We start from the raw sequence: 18,106 nt of genomic DNA, 5'->3' as shown, positions 1-18,106 counted from the left end.
GGCGGCGGTGGCTCACGCCTGTAATCCCAGCACTTTGGGAGGCTGAGGCAGGCGGATCACGAGGTCAGGAGATCGAGACCATCCTGGCTAACATGAGGTGAAACCCGTCTCTACTAAAATACAAAAAAATTAGCCAAGTGGTGGTGGCAGCCTGTAGTCCCAGCCACTGGTGGGAAGCTAAAGGCAGGAGAATGGGCGGGAACCCAGAGGCGGAGCTACACAGTGAGGAGGCGAGATCAACGCCACTGCACTCCAGCCTGGGCGACAGAAGCGAGGAATTAGGTCTCAAAAAAAAAGGACCATATGAGGCCTAAAAGAATAGATTTCCCAATGACCCGTGTGAACCATCAAGGATGATGATAACAGCCGATGGAGCCAGGAGAATGATAGAATACCGAAGTTAGTCTTCTCAAGAAATATGGCCAACATCCTATGCTGGGATATAAAGTAAAACCTACAGGAAACTGTTTTTGATGGAGATCTGAACCCACAGAGCCTGAGTTCTACTACATATAAGTTACGTAGACCTTGGCAAGTAACTTGAACTCTCTGTACCTTGATTTCCCAGTCTATAAATTGAGGATGATTTCTAACTCAAAATTATTTTGAGGCTTTAATGACTTAATAGAGGTAATATGTTTATACTACCACTTGGTACACTGTAAGCAATAAAAACATTAGATATTATTGTAACTATCACTCGTAACATCATCACCGTAATTATTCAACCCTTACCTCTAGCTATTAGTCCTATTTTTTCAGTCTCTCTAGATTTATAAATATTTTGGTTTTGTCTTTGTTCAGTTTCCTTACTGTCAGTCATCTCTGCACTGTCTGCCTTCTGCTGAAGGACAGAAAAGTCCAGAAGAAGTGCCGGTGCCCAAGATCTCAAAGACTTTTGGAGGCCTGGCCAGAGAGCAATGTTAGGCCTTGGAGGCCCTTCTTGAGCACATACATTGCATTTGCAGAAGCACTTACCAGATGATAGGCAGGCAAAAGATGGTAAGGCTGCCCTTGGAATGCAGACAAGAAACAGAGTGAGGTAATTCAGTTTAATTCAGCTCAATTTATATTTTGTCAGTACTGAGGTTGGCACTTAGGAGAGAAAAAGGTATAAAATCATGAGCAAGACGTGAAGATCTGTATAGCAATAGGGAGACAAGATGTATGAATACCTGTTAAATACAACACAACATGTGGTTGCACTGTGCAGACAGGAAGTAGTGGCAGAATTGCTTGTGAGCCGAATTAGCTGTGAAGTATTCATGTAAGAAATACTTCTCAGTAGAAGCTTGCCTTGTAACAAATCACTATCCTCCCAGACTCAAGCCAGAGGATTACACAGATTAAATCGTGATTCAGTCTAAAATGACTTGGATAAAATAGGTTTTAAAACATCATAAAAAACTTGTCATTTCTGGCTTTCATGGTCTAGGGACTTTGGACCAGCTGTGGGAACAAGGGATTCTCTAACCTTTATCATCTCCTTCCAGGGAGTGGTTAGGTGCTGTCACCAACCCAAAAGACATTTCAGAGAAGTTATTGAGCACTGCACCAGTGGAAATGAAGCAATGAGCCATTGTGGGGAGACAGATTTCAGACAGTTATAACCATTTCAGGAAGCATAAGATGAAAGCCATTTCTCAAATTCTCTGCATAGGGAGGCACTCCTCACATAAGAGTCCCTAGTTTGTGAAGGAAATATCCAGCTACCTTTACCATCAGTGTCAGAAATGCTAGGTCTCTGGAGGTTAAAAGTGTATTTGTTTGGGAAGAAATCTATGAGGTCAATTTAACCTTTTTCAAAGGCTGGCAGATTGCCCATAATAGACCAATCTTTAACTCTAGACAGGAGAAAAACATGAAAAATATTTTAGCAAATGTGTTTAAATCCCACTGAGGGAATTTTCCAAAGGGAATCCATAAATTGTTTAAATGTTGGAGAATCAGCAAATGTCATAACTTTTTATCAAATCAAGATAAAGACATAATCAACTGCAGTGTTCATATTATACACATTTGAAAGGCAGAGGCCCTAACTATACTATAAATATTTTCTTCTGATCATCTTCCTTCAAAGTGATTTTTGTAAATTAAATCATATTTTCAAAATAGCATGAGAATTTATTATTTAATGAAATAACATAGTAATCATGTATAAAAGAAATTGTTGTTTTTAAGGCTACTATTCACCTCCAATGTACCTATTTCACAAGTATGAAGTTCTACATAGCCAATTTCTATGTCCTTGGTTAATTTTTAAGGGTTGTCTCAAATCAGGATTTGCCTAAAGTAAAAGTAAATTGGAGATTTTAAAATATAATTGCTTGTGATATTTCATTTGTTCTATATGCATTTAGTTGCCACATTTATAAGATCATTTTTTATAAGATAAAAAAGATCAAATATCAATAACTTATTTCTAATATATATTTCAGTGTGTAAAGTAAAAATATACATAAACACAGATTGATATATAAAATCATCAGCCATATTAGTGTGAAGTAGAATTGCATGATTACTGATTCTACTGAAAAATGAGATTATACATCCTAACTGTGAAAGTCTTATGATAACTGGTGGAAGAAGTCATGTGATAAATAACAGTTATCTCAATAAAAAAGAAACATTAGAGGGATATTTTATAAAATGGAGTTTCCATCAGGCTTAAGGTCACACTACACCCTAGAATTTGCACATACTTTCTTTACATTGTGTGGTGGGAATCCTGTAACTAAAAACAATGAAACTATATGAAAAGCAAAATACTATTAAAGGAAAGGAAACAATATAAACAATAGTCACATTTTTTCCAGGTTCCAACTGCTGCACTTCCTAAAATACCGTCTAAATTTTTGTCTTAACAAGTGTAAGCTATTAAAAGTCAGGTAAATAGTTTCTGTACATTATATGATGAGTACAAGAGTTGCAACACCTCTGGCTATAATAGAAAGACCCCACTGCTACTTATTTCAATTATTTATTTAGAAAATTTGTTAATTCTGTTGAAACATTAGCCAAGCCATGAGTTTGTTGCTCTGTGTATTAAAAGAGATAGTTCATTCCTTGTTGGTTAAGAACACAGACCCTGGAACCAGATTCTTTGGGATCAAATCCTGGTTTCCTCATCTCTTCATGTGCTGTTCTATTTCCTCATATGCAAAAAAGAAATATTAATGGTATGTCTTTCATATGATTACTATGAAGATTCGATTAATCAATATATGCAAAGTGCTGAAAATAGCACTTGGTACACAGTAAATAAACACTGCATATGTTGGTTGTTGTTACTATTTTCAGTAAGTAATTTGTAACTGCCTGCAGACATTATAAACTATTTCCCAGTGAGTGTTTAACTTGAATGTATTATAGGGGGAAAAAAAGAAATAAATAACGTTCATCAAACATTGATGCAGTAACACTCCCTTATAACAGATTTGAGATGAAAAATGCTTATTCTTTGCCAACAATGTTTCATCAGCATGAGGATAGCCACATAATCAGATTTAAAGAGATAAAATGAATTTATCTAAACAGATGCCTCTCAGGATTAGAAAGAAAAAAATCCTGGATGATTTCAGATTTAATAAATGAGGCTTTTTCAGTTTTAGCAACTTTTGCTAAGAAGCTCAGAAGACATTCCAAATATTCTAATTAACTTTTGACATATCTAGTGAAATAAGAGGCAACCACTATTTCTGTTTTTGGAACATATATTATTTAGAGTGATTTAGGAGGCTGGCTGAGATTATATGTGATTTAGAAGTACAGAAACACCCCAGCTGTCATTCTAACACTTTGCCTGGTCTTTTAATATGTATGATAATTTTTCGTGAAGTATAATCCTATTTTTAAGAATTACTAAGATTTGAGACTTAACCATGAAAAAAAATATGCTGAAAGGAATACATGTAATTTACTCCCAACATTCCACTTTTTTATCTAACAAAAAGTAAACATTACTGAGCATGGCATGACAGTGGACAGAACTCTGCAGTAAAGAAGAAAGAGCCCTCAATTCTGTGCTGTCTCCTTCACTAACCCTCTGTGACCTTCTGTGTGTCATTTGCTGTCCCTGACCTCAGGACCTGCTTATGTGATAGGAAGGGGTGGGTCTAGAGAGTAGAATGTGGTGATTGAAGCATCTCCTTATGTGAAACTCGTCTAAGCATGACATCCTCCTTGCAGTTGCCCAGTGATAGAAAATTCACTATACTGGCTGGACGCAGTGGTTTACGCCTGTAATCCCAGCACTTTGAGAGGCCGAGGCAGGTGAATCACCTGAGGTCAGGAGTTCAAGACCAGCCTGGCCAACATGGTGAAACCCTGTCTCTACTAAAAATACAAAAAATTAGCCGGGCATGGTGGCAGGTGCCTGTAATCCCAGTTACTCAGGAGACGGAGGCAGGAGAATCATTTGAACCCTTGAGGTGGAGGTTGTAGTGAGCCGAGATTGTGCCATTGCACTCCAGCCTGGGGAACAAGCACAAAACAACGTCTCAAAAAATAAAAAAGAAAACTCACTCTACCTTAAGGTGCTGGAGCTGTCTACAGATACTTCTAGCTATTTAAAAAAGTTATTCCTTAGCCACATTTTGGGTCTTCCTGCAAACTGTAATTTCCCTCGCATCTCAAGTAGCCTAGAATTCTAAATGTGCAATACAGTAGAGCCCCATAACAGCAAACTTTTTAAATGATGAAAGGGAGCTCTAAATAACAGCAAAAGGCTGCTCTTCTTGCTCCCATTATATTTACTGTTACTGTGCTCTAGTGAGAATAGCAAGGGGTCAAAAGAATTTATAACAGTTTCTGTACCTGTACCTTCAACTTACCAAGTCCCCTACCAAGTAACAGTTTTCTGTCAGAGAGAAAGTTCTGCCCTCCCTGATCACAGGTGTCCATGCCAATCAGACTTCCCCTGTAGCTCCCTGGGAGAGGTCAGGCCTAGAACAACCTTCTACTCTAAGAAGGAAGATGTGGATGTTGTTGAATTGAAATCCATGATCTCTGTTCCGTAGAGCCGGGCTACCCAAAGTGTAGTGTGAAGAGTGTGCTGGCTCAGGAAACATTTTGTTACTAAGCTGTGACAAGGAGAAGAATACTGAGAGTAAGCGTTAAGAAATGTTGCAGCTGTTGAATGCTGAGGCTGCACTAAACTCATGACCTCTCTCATCCCTGAGATTAGACCACTTGCATGCTGCTGAATACTCACAGGGTGAGCCACATGTGGTAAGACCTACGTATTCATCCCGTGCAGGAGGACCACAGCTAGGTCTGCCATGGCTTGAAAATAATGAAGTCCTTTACTTCAGATAGTGTAGGTTTAGAGTTGAACCGTGTCATCCTTTCCCGTATCCTTCAATTCCCCGGACGAATTAAAGGACTCCCCACACTTTCTCCATTTACCATGGATGAACTGAACATTGACTTTGTTTTTTACTTCCAGAAACCACAAATTCGGTTTTCTAACAATTTACAACACTCGTTTTAATTAAATTTAACACGGTGAAAAAAATAAATGTTCCATGAAATTTTTCTATGTGAAGGCTGATTCCTATTTCATATGAACATGAAACTAACTAGCAGCCCGCCTCAGGGAATAATGAGTCCATGAATAAAAGCTATATTTTCACATGTCGATCAAATAAGATTAAAATCATCCTTAAAAGCATTTTTGGCAACATAGACATCCACCTCCCCCACATCAGCATGGCACAGTGGAAACAGCATTGAATTAGATATTGGGAGTGCGGAGTCCAGAATTGGCTCTGGTATTAACTTGCTTGGTGACTTTTTGAAGTCTCCAAGCCTCCTGTACCAAAACTTCCTCCTCTGTGAAAGTAGCAGTTTGTATGAGCCGATCTCTAAAGTCTCTGACAACTTTAAAATTTTATACTTCAAAGAAAATTATTTTCCCTTAAGGTAGTTTCCTGATGGAAGAATAATTTTCCCAGCTGTGCATTTACTGCCACAAGATAGACTGACCTTTCTGCACTTGCATGAGTACCTCTTTTACCATAAGTTTAGCATTATCAGACTTTGCAAGGCTGAAATCACACAACAAATGAAGCAAGAACCCTGACCCCCAAAACGCGCCTTTGTCATGGAGACATGAGCTGCAGTTTGCAGATATCTCCGGGGCTGTCGCGTAACTCACAGGGGTCCAATATGATAGAATGGGTTCCATAAAATACCAATATCTATAAGGTACTGTTTATTGAATTGTTATTTGTCTCACAAGACCTTTCTCAGGGGGCTTTTCAATGCCTAACAATCTAAAATAAAGCCATCTGTCCTCCCCTAACTCATAAACCCTACAGTATTAACCAGGTCCTAAATAGAGGTTGGAATTGAGTGACCCCCAGGAACACTCGAGCATGAATAACCATGACAGAGTTGACTCTGCAGGTATTCCATTTTTTGCTTATGGCCCAAAACCATGTTTTAAGCTTTTCTGCACTACTGAGATGATGCATCCTGTGCCTGTCAAGGGATCTGTCTAATGTGTGTGAGTGAGTACTACATATAACCGTGATAACTGGGGTTAGCTTAAAAATACCAATAATTCCTGTAACGTTTTTCATCTCTGAAGTAAGTAGAGAATGCTGATGCAAATGAAGAAAAATTCAAAACAAAAATTCAAACTGTATGGAAATTTCAGAGTAAAATGCAGAATGTCTAAACATAGATCACTATTCAAAAGAATGGAAAATTCATATTTAAGCAATACAAAAATTTAGGCAGTATACTTTAGCAAAGAAAGATAATGAGGCAGTGGTACATATGTATATGTGCATATATTACATAACATATACAATTTGTTACTGAATCTATCAAAAAGCCGAAGAATATGAGAAAAGATAAACATATTAATGGAACACTTCGAAATGAGATATTCAGTCCTCATTATCTAAAATATGATTGCAGTTAGAATTATGCACATAAAAAGGCATATAAATACAGTACGAAGATTTTTCTTTCTTTTTTTTTTTTTTGAGATGGAGTCTCGCTGTTGTTGCCCAGGCTGGAGTGCAATGGCACGATTTCGGCTCACCACAAGCTCCGCCTCCTGGGTTCAAGTGATTCTCCTGCCTCAGCTTCCTGAGTAGCTGGGATTACAGGCGCACACCATGACACCTGGCTAATTGTATTTTTTTTGTAGAGACAGGGTTTCACCATGTTGGTCAGGCTGGTCTCAAACTCCTGACCTTTAGGTGATCCACCCGCCTCAGCCTCCCAAAGTGCTGGGACTACAGGTGTGAAGTGAGCCACCATGCCCGGCCGAAGATTTTTCTTATCTAAATTTTAATTTGAAAAGAACATTTACTTTCTAGGTTTTGTAGAAAAGAGAAGAGTGAATGACAGTTCTCTCACAAATAAAGCAGAGGAAGTCAGTGGTTTACCCCAGGGCTCTGCCCAGCAGAAGAATGCTGGATCAAGGATTGAAACTTACATACCTGGAAACAGCAAAACAATACCTGCTGGAGTTGAGTGACTGAAAGGAAAATGGATTAAATGAACAGAGTCCTGGAGTGAGCTAGTGATCCCTTAGCCCAGTGGGCCTTGATGGTTTGTTCTTAAGTGGCCACAGTTCTTTAGGCAAGTGCTATACCAATGTTCTTTCTTCCCTAACTGAAAGCAACAAAAGGACCTTGCACCAATGTCTTGCATCAATCGAGCAAGGTCTCCGTGCAATAGCTGCCTCCAGGAAAATGCTGTCCAATAGTGAGTGAACTGGGCTCTTCTCAGCTACAAAAGTGAAGCCTTGAGACCATCAATCTTGACTCCCCCACCTGTGGAGAAAGTATCCTCCCTATCATTATTTGAACCACTGGGACTTTGAATATCTTAGGGACTTTGAATATCTTAGGTCGTGTTTTTCCAGCCCTCTTCTGCTGGTGAGTGTGTTTTCTTTCCCTCCAGAAATCAAAAATCTCCACCTACGAGAAGATGTGGGCCTTCATGAGCAGCAGGCAGCAGACCGCCCTGGTAAGAAACAGTGACGAGGGAATCCAGAGAGTGCTCACTACGGACTACGCGCTGCTGATGGAGTCCACCAGCATTGAGTATGTGACGCAGAGAAACTGCAACCTCACTCAGATCGGGGGCCTCATTGACTCCAAAGGTTATGGAGTGGGAACGCCTATTGGTAAGAGGGGCAGACATGAACCAGGACTGAGATAGAGAATGTCAGTTACCAGTGTGGAAGGAAATGGGCTCAGAGTTCTTTATTCCAAATTCTGAGAAGGCCTACAATGCCTTTAGTGAACTAATAATGGAAACATCCATATAGATCAGAGACATTGTCCAAATTACAGATTCCCAGATATTTAACTTCATATACTCGTAACCAGTGTTTCTTTCAAGTTTTACCAATGCATGTTTAAGAATGTATAGATTTTATTATTTCACCCTAAACAATATCTTAAAGAGAATATCCTTCTAATTAATCATCTTCACATTGTTTCCTTCAATACCCATATATGCCTATATAATTTATTTGCCTTAAATTAGAATAGAAGAAAGTTGATACTGCATATGCATAGCAAAAGTGAGAGAGTTCGTATTCCATAATGATAGATGAAAAAGCAAGGCTATATCGGTCGAAAGAAAAAGGATGAAGATTAATTTATAAGTATGATGTTCTCAGGCAATGTTAGATTCAATCAATGCCAACTATGTAAAACCAAATTCCTTAGTTCCATGCTACTGCTCTCCTAGGAATATTATTGCCTAGGTATACAGACCCATATAGCAATGCATTCTTGTACGTCTCTAGGAGACAAGAATAGAATTCAAGGAGTAATTAGTGATTTCCTCTCCATAGAAAACTCCTTCTCTATTGTTTCCCTCTCTATAGAAAAATTGTATCGTGGCCGGGTGTGGTGGCTCATGCCTGTAATCCCAGCACTTTGGGAGTCCAAGGCGGGCAGATCATGAGGTCAGGAGATCAAGACTATCCTGGCCAACATGGTGAAACCCTGTCTCTACTAAAATAAAAATTAATGGGCGTGGTGGCGCGATGCCTGGTCGGTTCTCAGGGGCTGAAGGGAGAATCAGCAGACCGGCGGGTGGAGTTACGGTGAACTGGGATAGTTGCCACGCAATGGGTGAAGCGGACATCTCGGCGAAACGAAAGAAAGAAAAGAAAGAAAAGAAGAAGAAAGAAAAGAAAAGAAAGAAAAGAAGAAAAGAAAAGAAATACGCTGCCGTAAACCGGCAAACGAAACCGGCGACGCCATTGACCATGCGGCAAACCGCCAAACCGGCAAACGGCAAACCGATCAACGGGCAGGCAATCCGGATCAATCAGGTCAAATCAAATCGAATCAGGGACTGTCTAGACTACTGGGCTAGTCTAGAAATCATAGCTAACAGTCAAGCCAGATTGTTAAGGACCCCAGGTAGGTTTGATCTGTTTGTTTGTATTAGTATTTTTGTCATTTGAAAGGGATGATCCAATTTGACTCTCAACATCATGCAGGGATCACAAACTGAAATGCTTACAGAGGTCAAGCAGATATCATAAGAGAGCAAAGCATGCTTGTGCCAGGAGGCAGTAGGGAACGGTGGGAATTATGGAAAATTACAGACCACATGACTTACCAAAAGGAGACAGCCGCCTTTCAGGTCAGAGGGTTGTAGACATGTAGGACTTTGAGAAGAAGATTGTGGAATATTCCGTTTTCTAAGAAAATTAAAAAATCCAGATTTTAGGTGATTTGTCCTAATGTTTTTATTTAGCAATAAATTCATTAAAAAAGAAAAAACTGTATTTCATGTATTTAACTTTTAATTAATATGAATATAACTAATCAGATAAAATTCAACTATCTTCCACATTTACCATGAATACACAGCCAGTTTGACTTCCTGCTATCTACCTGGTGTTAGAAATATGTGCTAGGGAGAAATTAACTTTATTATTATTGTTATCATGTATGTCCTCCAAATAAAATTCCTGCAGAATGATGGGGCTAGAAGATTTACAGCTACCTTCTTGCTTCTTTATTTCCAATAACTTCTCCTGATGAAAATACTAATGTTGCTAGTGAGGTGTATATTTTTCCCCAAGTGGTAAGCTCTCCTATAATTTAGTCAACAGGAGGCTCAGGGGATCATTTGGCACTGGCTAACAGGATATTATACCTCTTTTTGACTTTAAAAAAGCAATATCCTATTGCCCTAAGCAAGCTTTGCCACCTCATTTTAGATAATAAAGGTGGGGGAAGTTAGACGGTATTTTTTATATCTCATGACTGCTGATTTTAGTTAAATGGGCCATAAATCAGACAAGAACACCAAGAGTAGGTACCTTTGCCTGAATTTTTGCAGAATCAAGACCCTCATGGAGGAGTAACCATAATTCCTTAATAGAACCATCTCTAGACTAAATTATAAAGTCAAAAACTGTACCTTTATCATTCTATTTCCCACCTCATAACCCTACCCCACCACATTTCAACACCCCTTTTTGGCACCAAAATTCCTGTCTGTTAATAATGATTTAAAATAACAATGTGTATCACCCCTCCTGAGAATGTTTGCACTTTAACATGAGACTTTTAATTGGCAGTCCTTCTACAGCATGGAACATAACTTGAAAGTTAAAATTTCTGATAGTACAGTGAGTGACACAGGGCTAGGGGCAGGAGGGAGCAATGCACTTCTTCCTACCACTTTCCTAAATGAATGCACCACTTTGAAAATCACTGCCTGCTTTCATGCGAATGAAGTTGACCTAGTGTTGAGTACCACTAACATTAAATAGACATATAATACAGAGAGATCCAAAGGCACCCATTCAGTCTCCTTTTGGCCAGCCTCACCCAAGTTCCAAAGTTGAAAAGCCTTCCCCACTTCCTAGATAAAAAGAAATATACTCCAGGAATTTTTCATAGTGGTTATAAACCTGTCATGCTTTTAAACTAAAAACAACGAAGGAATAATTGGAACAGATGGCAGACCTCACAGAGAATACGTCCATTGAGAATACAGCTGTTGGAAAAAATTGTAAGATGTTTCTTTTATGATGAATTGACTGTACAAAAGATCAGTTGCTATTCAAGAAGATGTGTGTGTGTGCACGTGTGTGTGTGTGTATGAAATATATATATACGAAATATATATAGATTTCAAGTGACATAATAAATAACTTTCAATGTCATTTACTTCATTTAAGCAACAACAACAAAAAAACTGAAGTTAAAATATACTCAGATATTAAAAATTATCTGCACACTTCTAGTCTTGCCCTGACTCATTCCCTTATGGCTCCAAGCTCTGTCCCATAATCAAATATTGGCAAAGTCACAACACAAAATTGAAGACTTTGCTTCTTAGAGACACTCAGGACAACAGATCTAGAAATGTACCTCCTGTGAGATTTAAAATAAAACTCTGAGAGAACAAGAGCATTTAAGGTTTGAACAGCTTACCAGGAGGCTGGAAATTATCTTTCTCAGAGACCAACTTTAAACAGAGATCAGATTTTCATTTGTCTGAAATGTTTTAGGTATTGCGCAGCCTGGAGGCAGAAGGAAAGCATCAGTCAACATTTACTGAGCACCTACTGTGTATGCTGCTAGGATTATTACTGCAACCACTAACATAAGAATCATTCTTACACTCTTTGAAGCACTTTCATGTACATTAAAGCAAAGTGCTCTTGGTTCACTTAATTGCTCACCTGCTATGGGTATATCAATGGTGCTAATTTTTACACTAGCCATTATTCTGGGGATATTTAAGCAAATGGCCAAGGTCTTTTAATTTTGTTTCAATATCCATTTTTTCACCAAAAATTCATACTCTTGATAAGCCATAATCTCACTCCAAAGCATTTTGCTCTTCTTTTAAACTTGTTTTTGAATGCTGATGATTATTTTAGGAAGTCTTACGAGGAAAATTAATAACAAATGACACCAACTTTAAACTTCTATTTTTCTAACTTAACCATGCCATAGGACATAAGGCATACGTAGGGGTGGGAGCACTGGATGGGAACACTGTCATGAAAACAACATGAAAAGTGAGAAGTCAGGAGACTTGAGTTTGATTCTTGGCTGTGCCAGCAACTATCAGTTTCGCTCATACTTTCAGTTCCTAAATATCTTCCATTCTAAAATGGAATATGTACTGAACTGTAAGTGGACTGAACTGTATCATTCCTAAGATTTCTTCTAGTCCTAAGATGCCTCATTTATCAATGTGCTTCCACCAAGAAAGACTTTAACGTTTGCAAATAGAGAAAGCCAGAGTGTACTACTTTTCTACTGAATAGAAGAAATGCTAACAAGAGTTCTTCATATTCAAGGAGAGATTAAGTAAAAGAGTACCACTTTGCCTCTTCCTTTGCATTGATTAACCAAAATCCAGTGTTGAGAAGCTATGTCTACAGATAGACACTGGTACTTTCCAACCCTTACAAAATTAAAAGTTCAATGGCATTACTAGAAGATAGAGTATAAATAATATTAATAAAGTCCTTGCAAATTTTCCAAACCTAACTGAATTTTGTAGGAAATTTGAACTATTCAAAACCTAGTCTTAAGTTTATCTTAATAGGTGCATGAATCAGTATGTACTAACCAACATCTGCAAAGATTATGTTGGGAAGACATTGTCTTAGTTCCTATTGGCTAGAAACCAGTCACATAACCACACTGAACTGTAAGGGAGGTGGGAAACATCTAGTTACTCCCCCTCAGAAGAAGAAATGGAACTGCTGGTCATCCAGGCAAGCCCAGTCACAGTATGAGACAACAAAGAGCCTAGAAAAAAGTGAGATCTAAATAATTGCTAGCTTAAAAAATGTATCCACAATATCGATAAATTTCAAAAGTAGAAACGGAGACTTCATTTCTTTATAAGCAAAGAGTGACAACCTGCAAGGTGGTCATCCTGTAGGCTGGAAAACATATGTCCAACCAAGATCAAAGATAGGCACTTTGAAAAAAGAGGGGTTGGGGCAAGAGCTTTTTGCTGAATGGGTTGGCTTAACATACATATTCAACTGGTTCCAGGCAGAGCTATGAATATTTGTGAAGATGATCCTGACACATGCATATTGAACAAAAATGCACGTAACATACAATCCATGTTCACTTTGGGGTAGAGACTTAACATTTAAATGTTTTATAATTAGGTTCTATACATCAAAATGTCTTTCAGGACACAATAGCTTGCAAAGGCACAATCTCTTTAATCCAACCAGAACCAGTCTAAGGTCGGTGGTCTTCTTATCTGGAGAAAGTTACTGAAATCAGGATCTTGTTTAATGAAAGGTATAGCTAGTGGAACAGGGGCTGGAAGTCAGTGTCTATGAGTTAGATGAGCTGTAATTGTTTTAATATTGCTTATCTCAAGGCCAGTGCTTGTTTACCTCCTTGAGAAAAAGAAAAACCTTATAGCAGTTGGAACATAGTTTATTCTTTAAGTCCAAGACTGTGTGACTTAACCCTTGTCTGGCATGGCCTTTGGTCCTGTTTATAATTTGATATCATTGCCACAAATAGACTGCTCTGTCTGACCTCCCATCCTGGTATGGCTGCTAACTAAGTTTTTGAGGTTTTTCTGGGGTCCCTTTGGTCACAAAAGAGGGTCATTCAGTCAATGGGGGCTTAGAATTTTATTTTTAGTTTATACAATGAAATCTCTTGACATGTGAAAAGACTCATGATGATCTCACCAGAAACAAAGACATGTCATAGAATTCCTAGCTTCGCTTCTCCTTAAAAAGGAGCAAACGGTCGGGGCCAAAGTTAATCTCAACATGTCAGCTATCTCCTTTCCAATTATTTAGTATTTCGTGCCTTCAAAATATAGGATTGAACTTTCCTGCCCTTTGCAAGTCAATCTGTGGATTGGGGTTTCACAACAGCCATAATGTCATCGCTGAGAACGATAACTAAGAATACTTCTGGATGTCTTCTTCAACATTTTGGTGACCAATATCCAAATGACTTTACTTCCAGGTTCTCCTTACCGCGATAAAATTACTATTGCTATTCTTCAGCTCCAAGAAGAAGGGAAGCTGCATATGATGAAAGAGAAGTGGTGGCGTGGGAATGGCTGCCCCGAGGAAGACAATAAAGAAGCCAGTGCTCTGGGAGTGGAAAATATTGGGGGCATCTTCATTGTTTTGGCTGCCGGACTGGTCCTTTCTGTATTTGTAGCTATTGGAGAATTCATATACAAATCACGGAAGAATAATGATATTGAACAGGTGAGTCATCTCTTTCTAGGACTGGTTAGTTTATAGTTTGCATTATGTGTCTTAAGTTTGGGGGTTTTAAGGATGTTTGCTGTTTTTCAGTCTGTTAAATTAGATGCCCAGAAGAGCCATTTTTGAGTTAGAGCAAAGAGCTATTGAATCCCTGCCAGGTGCTGTGGGCACTGCAGGTCCATCATTTATTAATGACAAGGAAGGGGCTTACACACGAAATCCAATTAGCCCTATTTGGAAAGACAGTGCAGAAATTCCAAACTCAGTTAATTTTTGAACAGTTGTTTGCTTGTAAGATAGAAACCCTAGATGGAAAAAGGCAAAAATAAATCCAAAATTGGAAAAGCTATGAAAAGATATTTAACAGAAAGATTACCAGCCCTTAAGTATAGATTCTGAGCACATGTACTAATGCAAGAAATGTACATAAATATGTAAAAGTCATAGTATGAAATTGAACACTTACTTCTATCAAAGTAAGCTTTGTAAAAGGATAGATCACCTCAAATTTTTTTTGCCAGGAATATAATAATGCAAAATGAAAATGCAATGTATATGAGACTTTTGTGTTTGGGATTATAGGACAATTTTAGTAGTTGACCATTTTTGCCTATTACTTTTATTTTTGAAGGAAATCACACCAGTTTTGAAGGAAATCAGCTTATACTGTTTTGAAAAAGCTGATTGTGATTTAAGATAATTCCTTCATAACCATACTAGAATAAACAAAATACAAAGGTTTATGGCCATGATAGTGAATCAGGCTCCCAATTCAATTTTTAAATAATGTTAGAATTTTAAGACTATGACCATTAATGACAGAGCCAGTTTAATGCTCTGCTGTCATCTTGAAATTCTAAATAATTTTTGAACAAAGCGTCCCATATTTTCATTTCGCACTGGACCCTGCAAGTTATGTGGCTGGTTCAGATTTATAATCTGATAATAGATCTACTGTCTTCAAGTAGAAGCCCTCCTTAAGGGCCCAAAACTGGGAATGATTCATTATAACCTGGTTTCACATGAAAATCTTCCCCAGAATTACAAGGCAACGGTGACAACAATGAACACCCCTTTCCTAAGCTCTTGTTATAAGAAGCTGTTTTTTTAATTAAAAGAGAGAATGAACTGATCTGCTTTAACTTTCAATTCGCTCTTGAGGTGTCTTGTTTTATGCAACTAATTTGAAAAATAAAAGCTTGTATATGTGATGCTTTAATGTGCTTTTCATAGCTGCCAGCTTCATGTGATGTAAATTTTCATTTAAACATTCATTCTTGCTTCTGATGTATTCATTGTTCTATATTTTTTTCTCATTTCTTTTGCATGCAAGGCTTTTTGTTTCTTTTATGGACTGCAATGTAAGCAAACCCATCCAACCAACTCCACTTCCGGAACCACTTTATCTACGGATTTAGAATGTGGCAAATTAATTCGAGAGGAGAGAGGGATTCGGAAACAGTCCTCAGTTCATACTGTGTAATCAGTTTTTTTTAAAAAAAGAAGTGTGCCCGGTAGAAAATGTTTTCGCTAATTGGTGTTGTTGATATTTGTATTTGCTAAGCATAAATAGCCACAATTCTCTATTCCTTTAGGATAGCAACACTCATGTATTCTAGACATTGAAATGAATACACTGGAAAGAGACTTGCACTGTATGTGGAAGGAGGGGCATATTAGGAGTATACAGACTTTTAGAAATGTGTATTTACAAGAATCTTCTCTGTCCCACGCGTCATCTTAGTTCTATCTTCATGCATTAAAAATAAGTAACTCTTCCTTCATGAAAAAGGAGATCAGACTTTCAACAGGGCAAAGCATGGAAACAAGATGCTTATTCTGTGGACTTCTTTTCATCTTTGTGAACTTCGTTCCCTGCTCTTTTTTCTTCTCCCTGTTCACATATTATGTAGATCTGCGTATTGTCAAACTACCCGAAACCCTTACCTTTTCAATAGTACACACATAACTCCATAACAATGTTAATTTTTAATTGAAATTGATTCCATGATTTAAAATGTATTATTTACACAAAGACTCAAAAATGTCTTAGAATTTAAAGATGTAAAAACCGCGATCCACAGAAAGAAAACTAAACTTGAAACTTCTGGCATCACAGAAGAGCACTAGCTAAATTGAACATCACTCATGGAAACAGAACACAGTCAAGAATAATTCCTGGACAGAAATTCATTAACCTCAAACTCCCAAATAACGTTTACTTGTAGAATTTAACAGTCTTCTGTAGGTTCTGAGTCTTGAAGGAACAGTGATATTTTTCAAGCTGTATAGTACTTCTTTGAAGATCCCAGCAAAGTCCTAAGCTATGTACTAATTCATTTCTATTTACCACTCACTTTGCATTGATGAACATCTTTCTAGGAGATGTTATTTCACTTCCTTCCCACTTACCCTAGATAGAGTGGTTGTTCTTGGAGCAATCTTTCCTGAACATCACCACTTTCACAGTTATTTCTTTGGATCCATCATTATTATTAATTCGTTCCAAGTATTCTGGGGAAAGGGGCAAGAAGGAAAAAGCAAAGGAAAGAATGTCCATACATATTAGTTACAGATCTCTGTAGATTCATTTTCCATCTTCATTCAAAGTGCTGTAAATAATTCCCATGCTAACTCAACCAGGTGACATAAAAAACCTATTGCACATTTAATTTGTTGTGACAGAGAATATCTGATGATTCCTCTGGGCTCGTTTCTCCTCCCTAGTGAATAGGAGAATTGAAGATGTGTTTCATCTTTTCTAAATATGGGATCACTTGGTCTTTACTCTTTTCTTAATGGGATTATCTTTTGACACATCAAGCAATCCCCTAAAGCACATTCCTTGAAGTAGAGATATGCCATCTGTGCAATCATATAGCATTTTACCTTCTCTTTGCTTAGCTTTAAATGGCTCCCAGTGCCGGGCGCGGTGGCTCACGCCTGTAATCCCAGCACTTTGGGAGGCCGAGGCGGGCGGATCACAAGGTCAGGAGATCGAGACCACGGTGAAACCCCGTCTCTACTAAAAATACAAAAAATTAGCCGGGCGCGGTTGTGGGCGCCTGTAGTCCCAGCTACTCGGGAGGCTGAGGCAGGAGAATGGCGTGAACCCGGGAGGCGGAGCTTGCAGTGAGCCGAGATCGCGCCACTGCACTCCAGCCTGGGCGACAGAGCGAGACTCTGTCTCAAAAAAATAAAAATAAAAAATAAAAAAAATAAAAAAAATAAAATAAATGGCTCCCAGTTTTGGAAACCACAGGCCTCTCCAATCAACCATATATTTCTCCAGTAAAGCATATTCAGGAAAGTTGACTAGTTGACTCTTGTCCTAATTGTTTCTCAGCTTTGCTTCCTTCTTTAAAGAAATGTACTCAGAAGAAAATATCATAAATTATACTAACATTGTTTTATTATTATTAAACTAGAAGCAACATACTATTTGTCCCAGGTCAGAGTTCACATTTTCATAATCAATAGAATCAGATGTTGGGATGAATATGACATTATTCTTAGTTTCATATTTCATGGATTCAGTATATAGAAACCACAAATTTCATAAGTTTACTCTCCCAAAGACAATTTAATAAACCAAAAATGCTACCAAAAGAGTTCAAGTGTGATTGATGAAGTATTGACAATCAAAATTAACAATCACTAACGAAACTTAACTTTCTGTAGAGATTATTACTTAAAAGTGTAATTCAGAGATTTGGACAGAGAAAAGTTAAAACTTTCAAAAGTTAATATTTCTATACTACTTTAGACTGTATACTACCTAATTCTGGTATTTATGTACTATTTTATAGTTTTCAAAATGTTTTCACATACAACATTACATTTGATCCTTTCAACAATTTTAATTCAGCTTTACTAACA

General features: G+C 37.9%; 1 protein-coding gene and 1 long non-coding RNA gene across 8 annotated transcripts in view; one reads left to right on the top strand and one right to left on the bottom strand.

The window, feature by feature from the left end:
* Positions 1-16,746, bottom strand: part of LOC110742688 — a 147,180-nt gene extending 130,434 nt beyond the window's left edge. The window contains exons 1-2 of the long non-coding RNA XR_002520682.2: positions 16,640-16,746; positions 9,607-9,688 (exon numbers count right to left, since the gene is read on the bottom strand). This is a non-coding gene — a long non-coding RNA (uncharacterized LOC110742688). The remainder of the gene's footprint in view (positions 1-9,606; positions 9,689-16,639) is intronic.
* Positions 1-18,106, top strand: part of GRIK1 (glutamate ionotropic receptor kainate type subunit 1) — a 404,603-nt gene that overhangs the window by 371,266 nt on the left and 15,231 nt on the right. For 6 of the 7 annotated variants that reach the window (XM_009202388.4, XM_009202391.4, XM_009202387.4 and 3 more), the window contains 2 exons: positions 7,924-8,149; positions 13,977-14,227. In XM_009202388.4, the coding sequence (XP_009200652.2) occupies positions 7,924-8,149; positions 13,977-14,227 (477 nt within the window). Of the gene's footprint in view, positions 1-7,923; positions 8,150-13,976; positions 14,228-15,560; positions 16,796-18,106 lie in introns of those variants that run through there. The other variant, XM_009202390.3, reaches the window with a different exon arrangement.

Source organism: Papio anubis, chromosome 4 (assembly GCF_008728515.1).
Source record: "Papio anubis isolate 15944 chromosome 4, Panubis1.0, whole genome shotgun sequence".
Lineage (NCBI taxonomy): Eukaryota > Metazoa > Chordata > Mammalia > Primates > Cercopithecidae > Papio > Papio anubis.
This window is presented reverse-complemented; position numbering and strand designations above follow the sequence as displayed.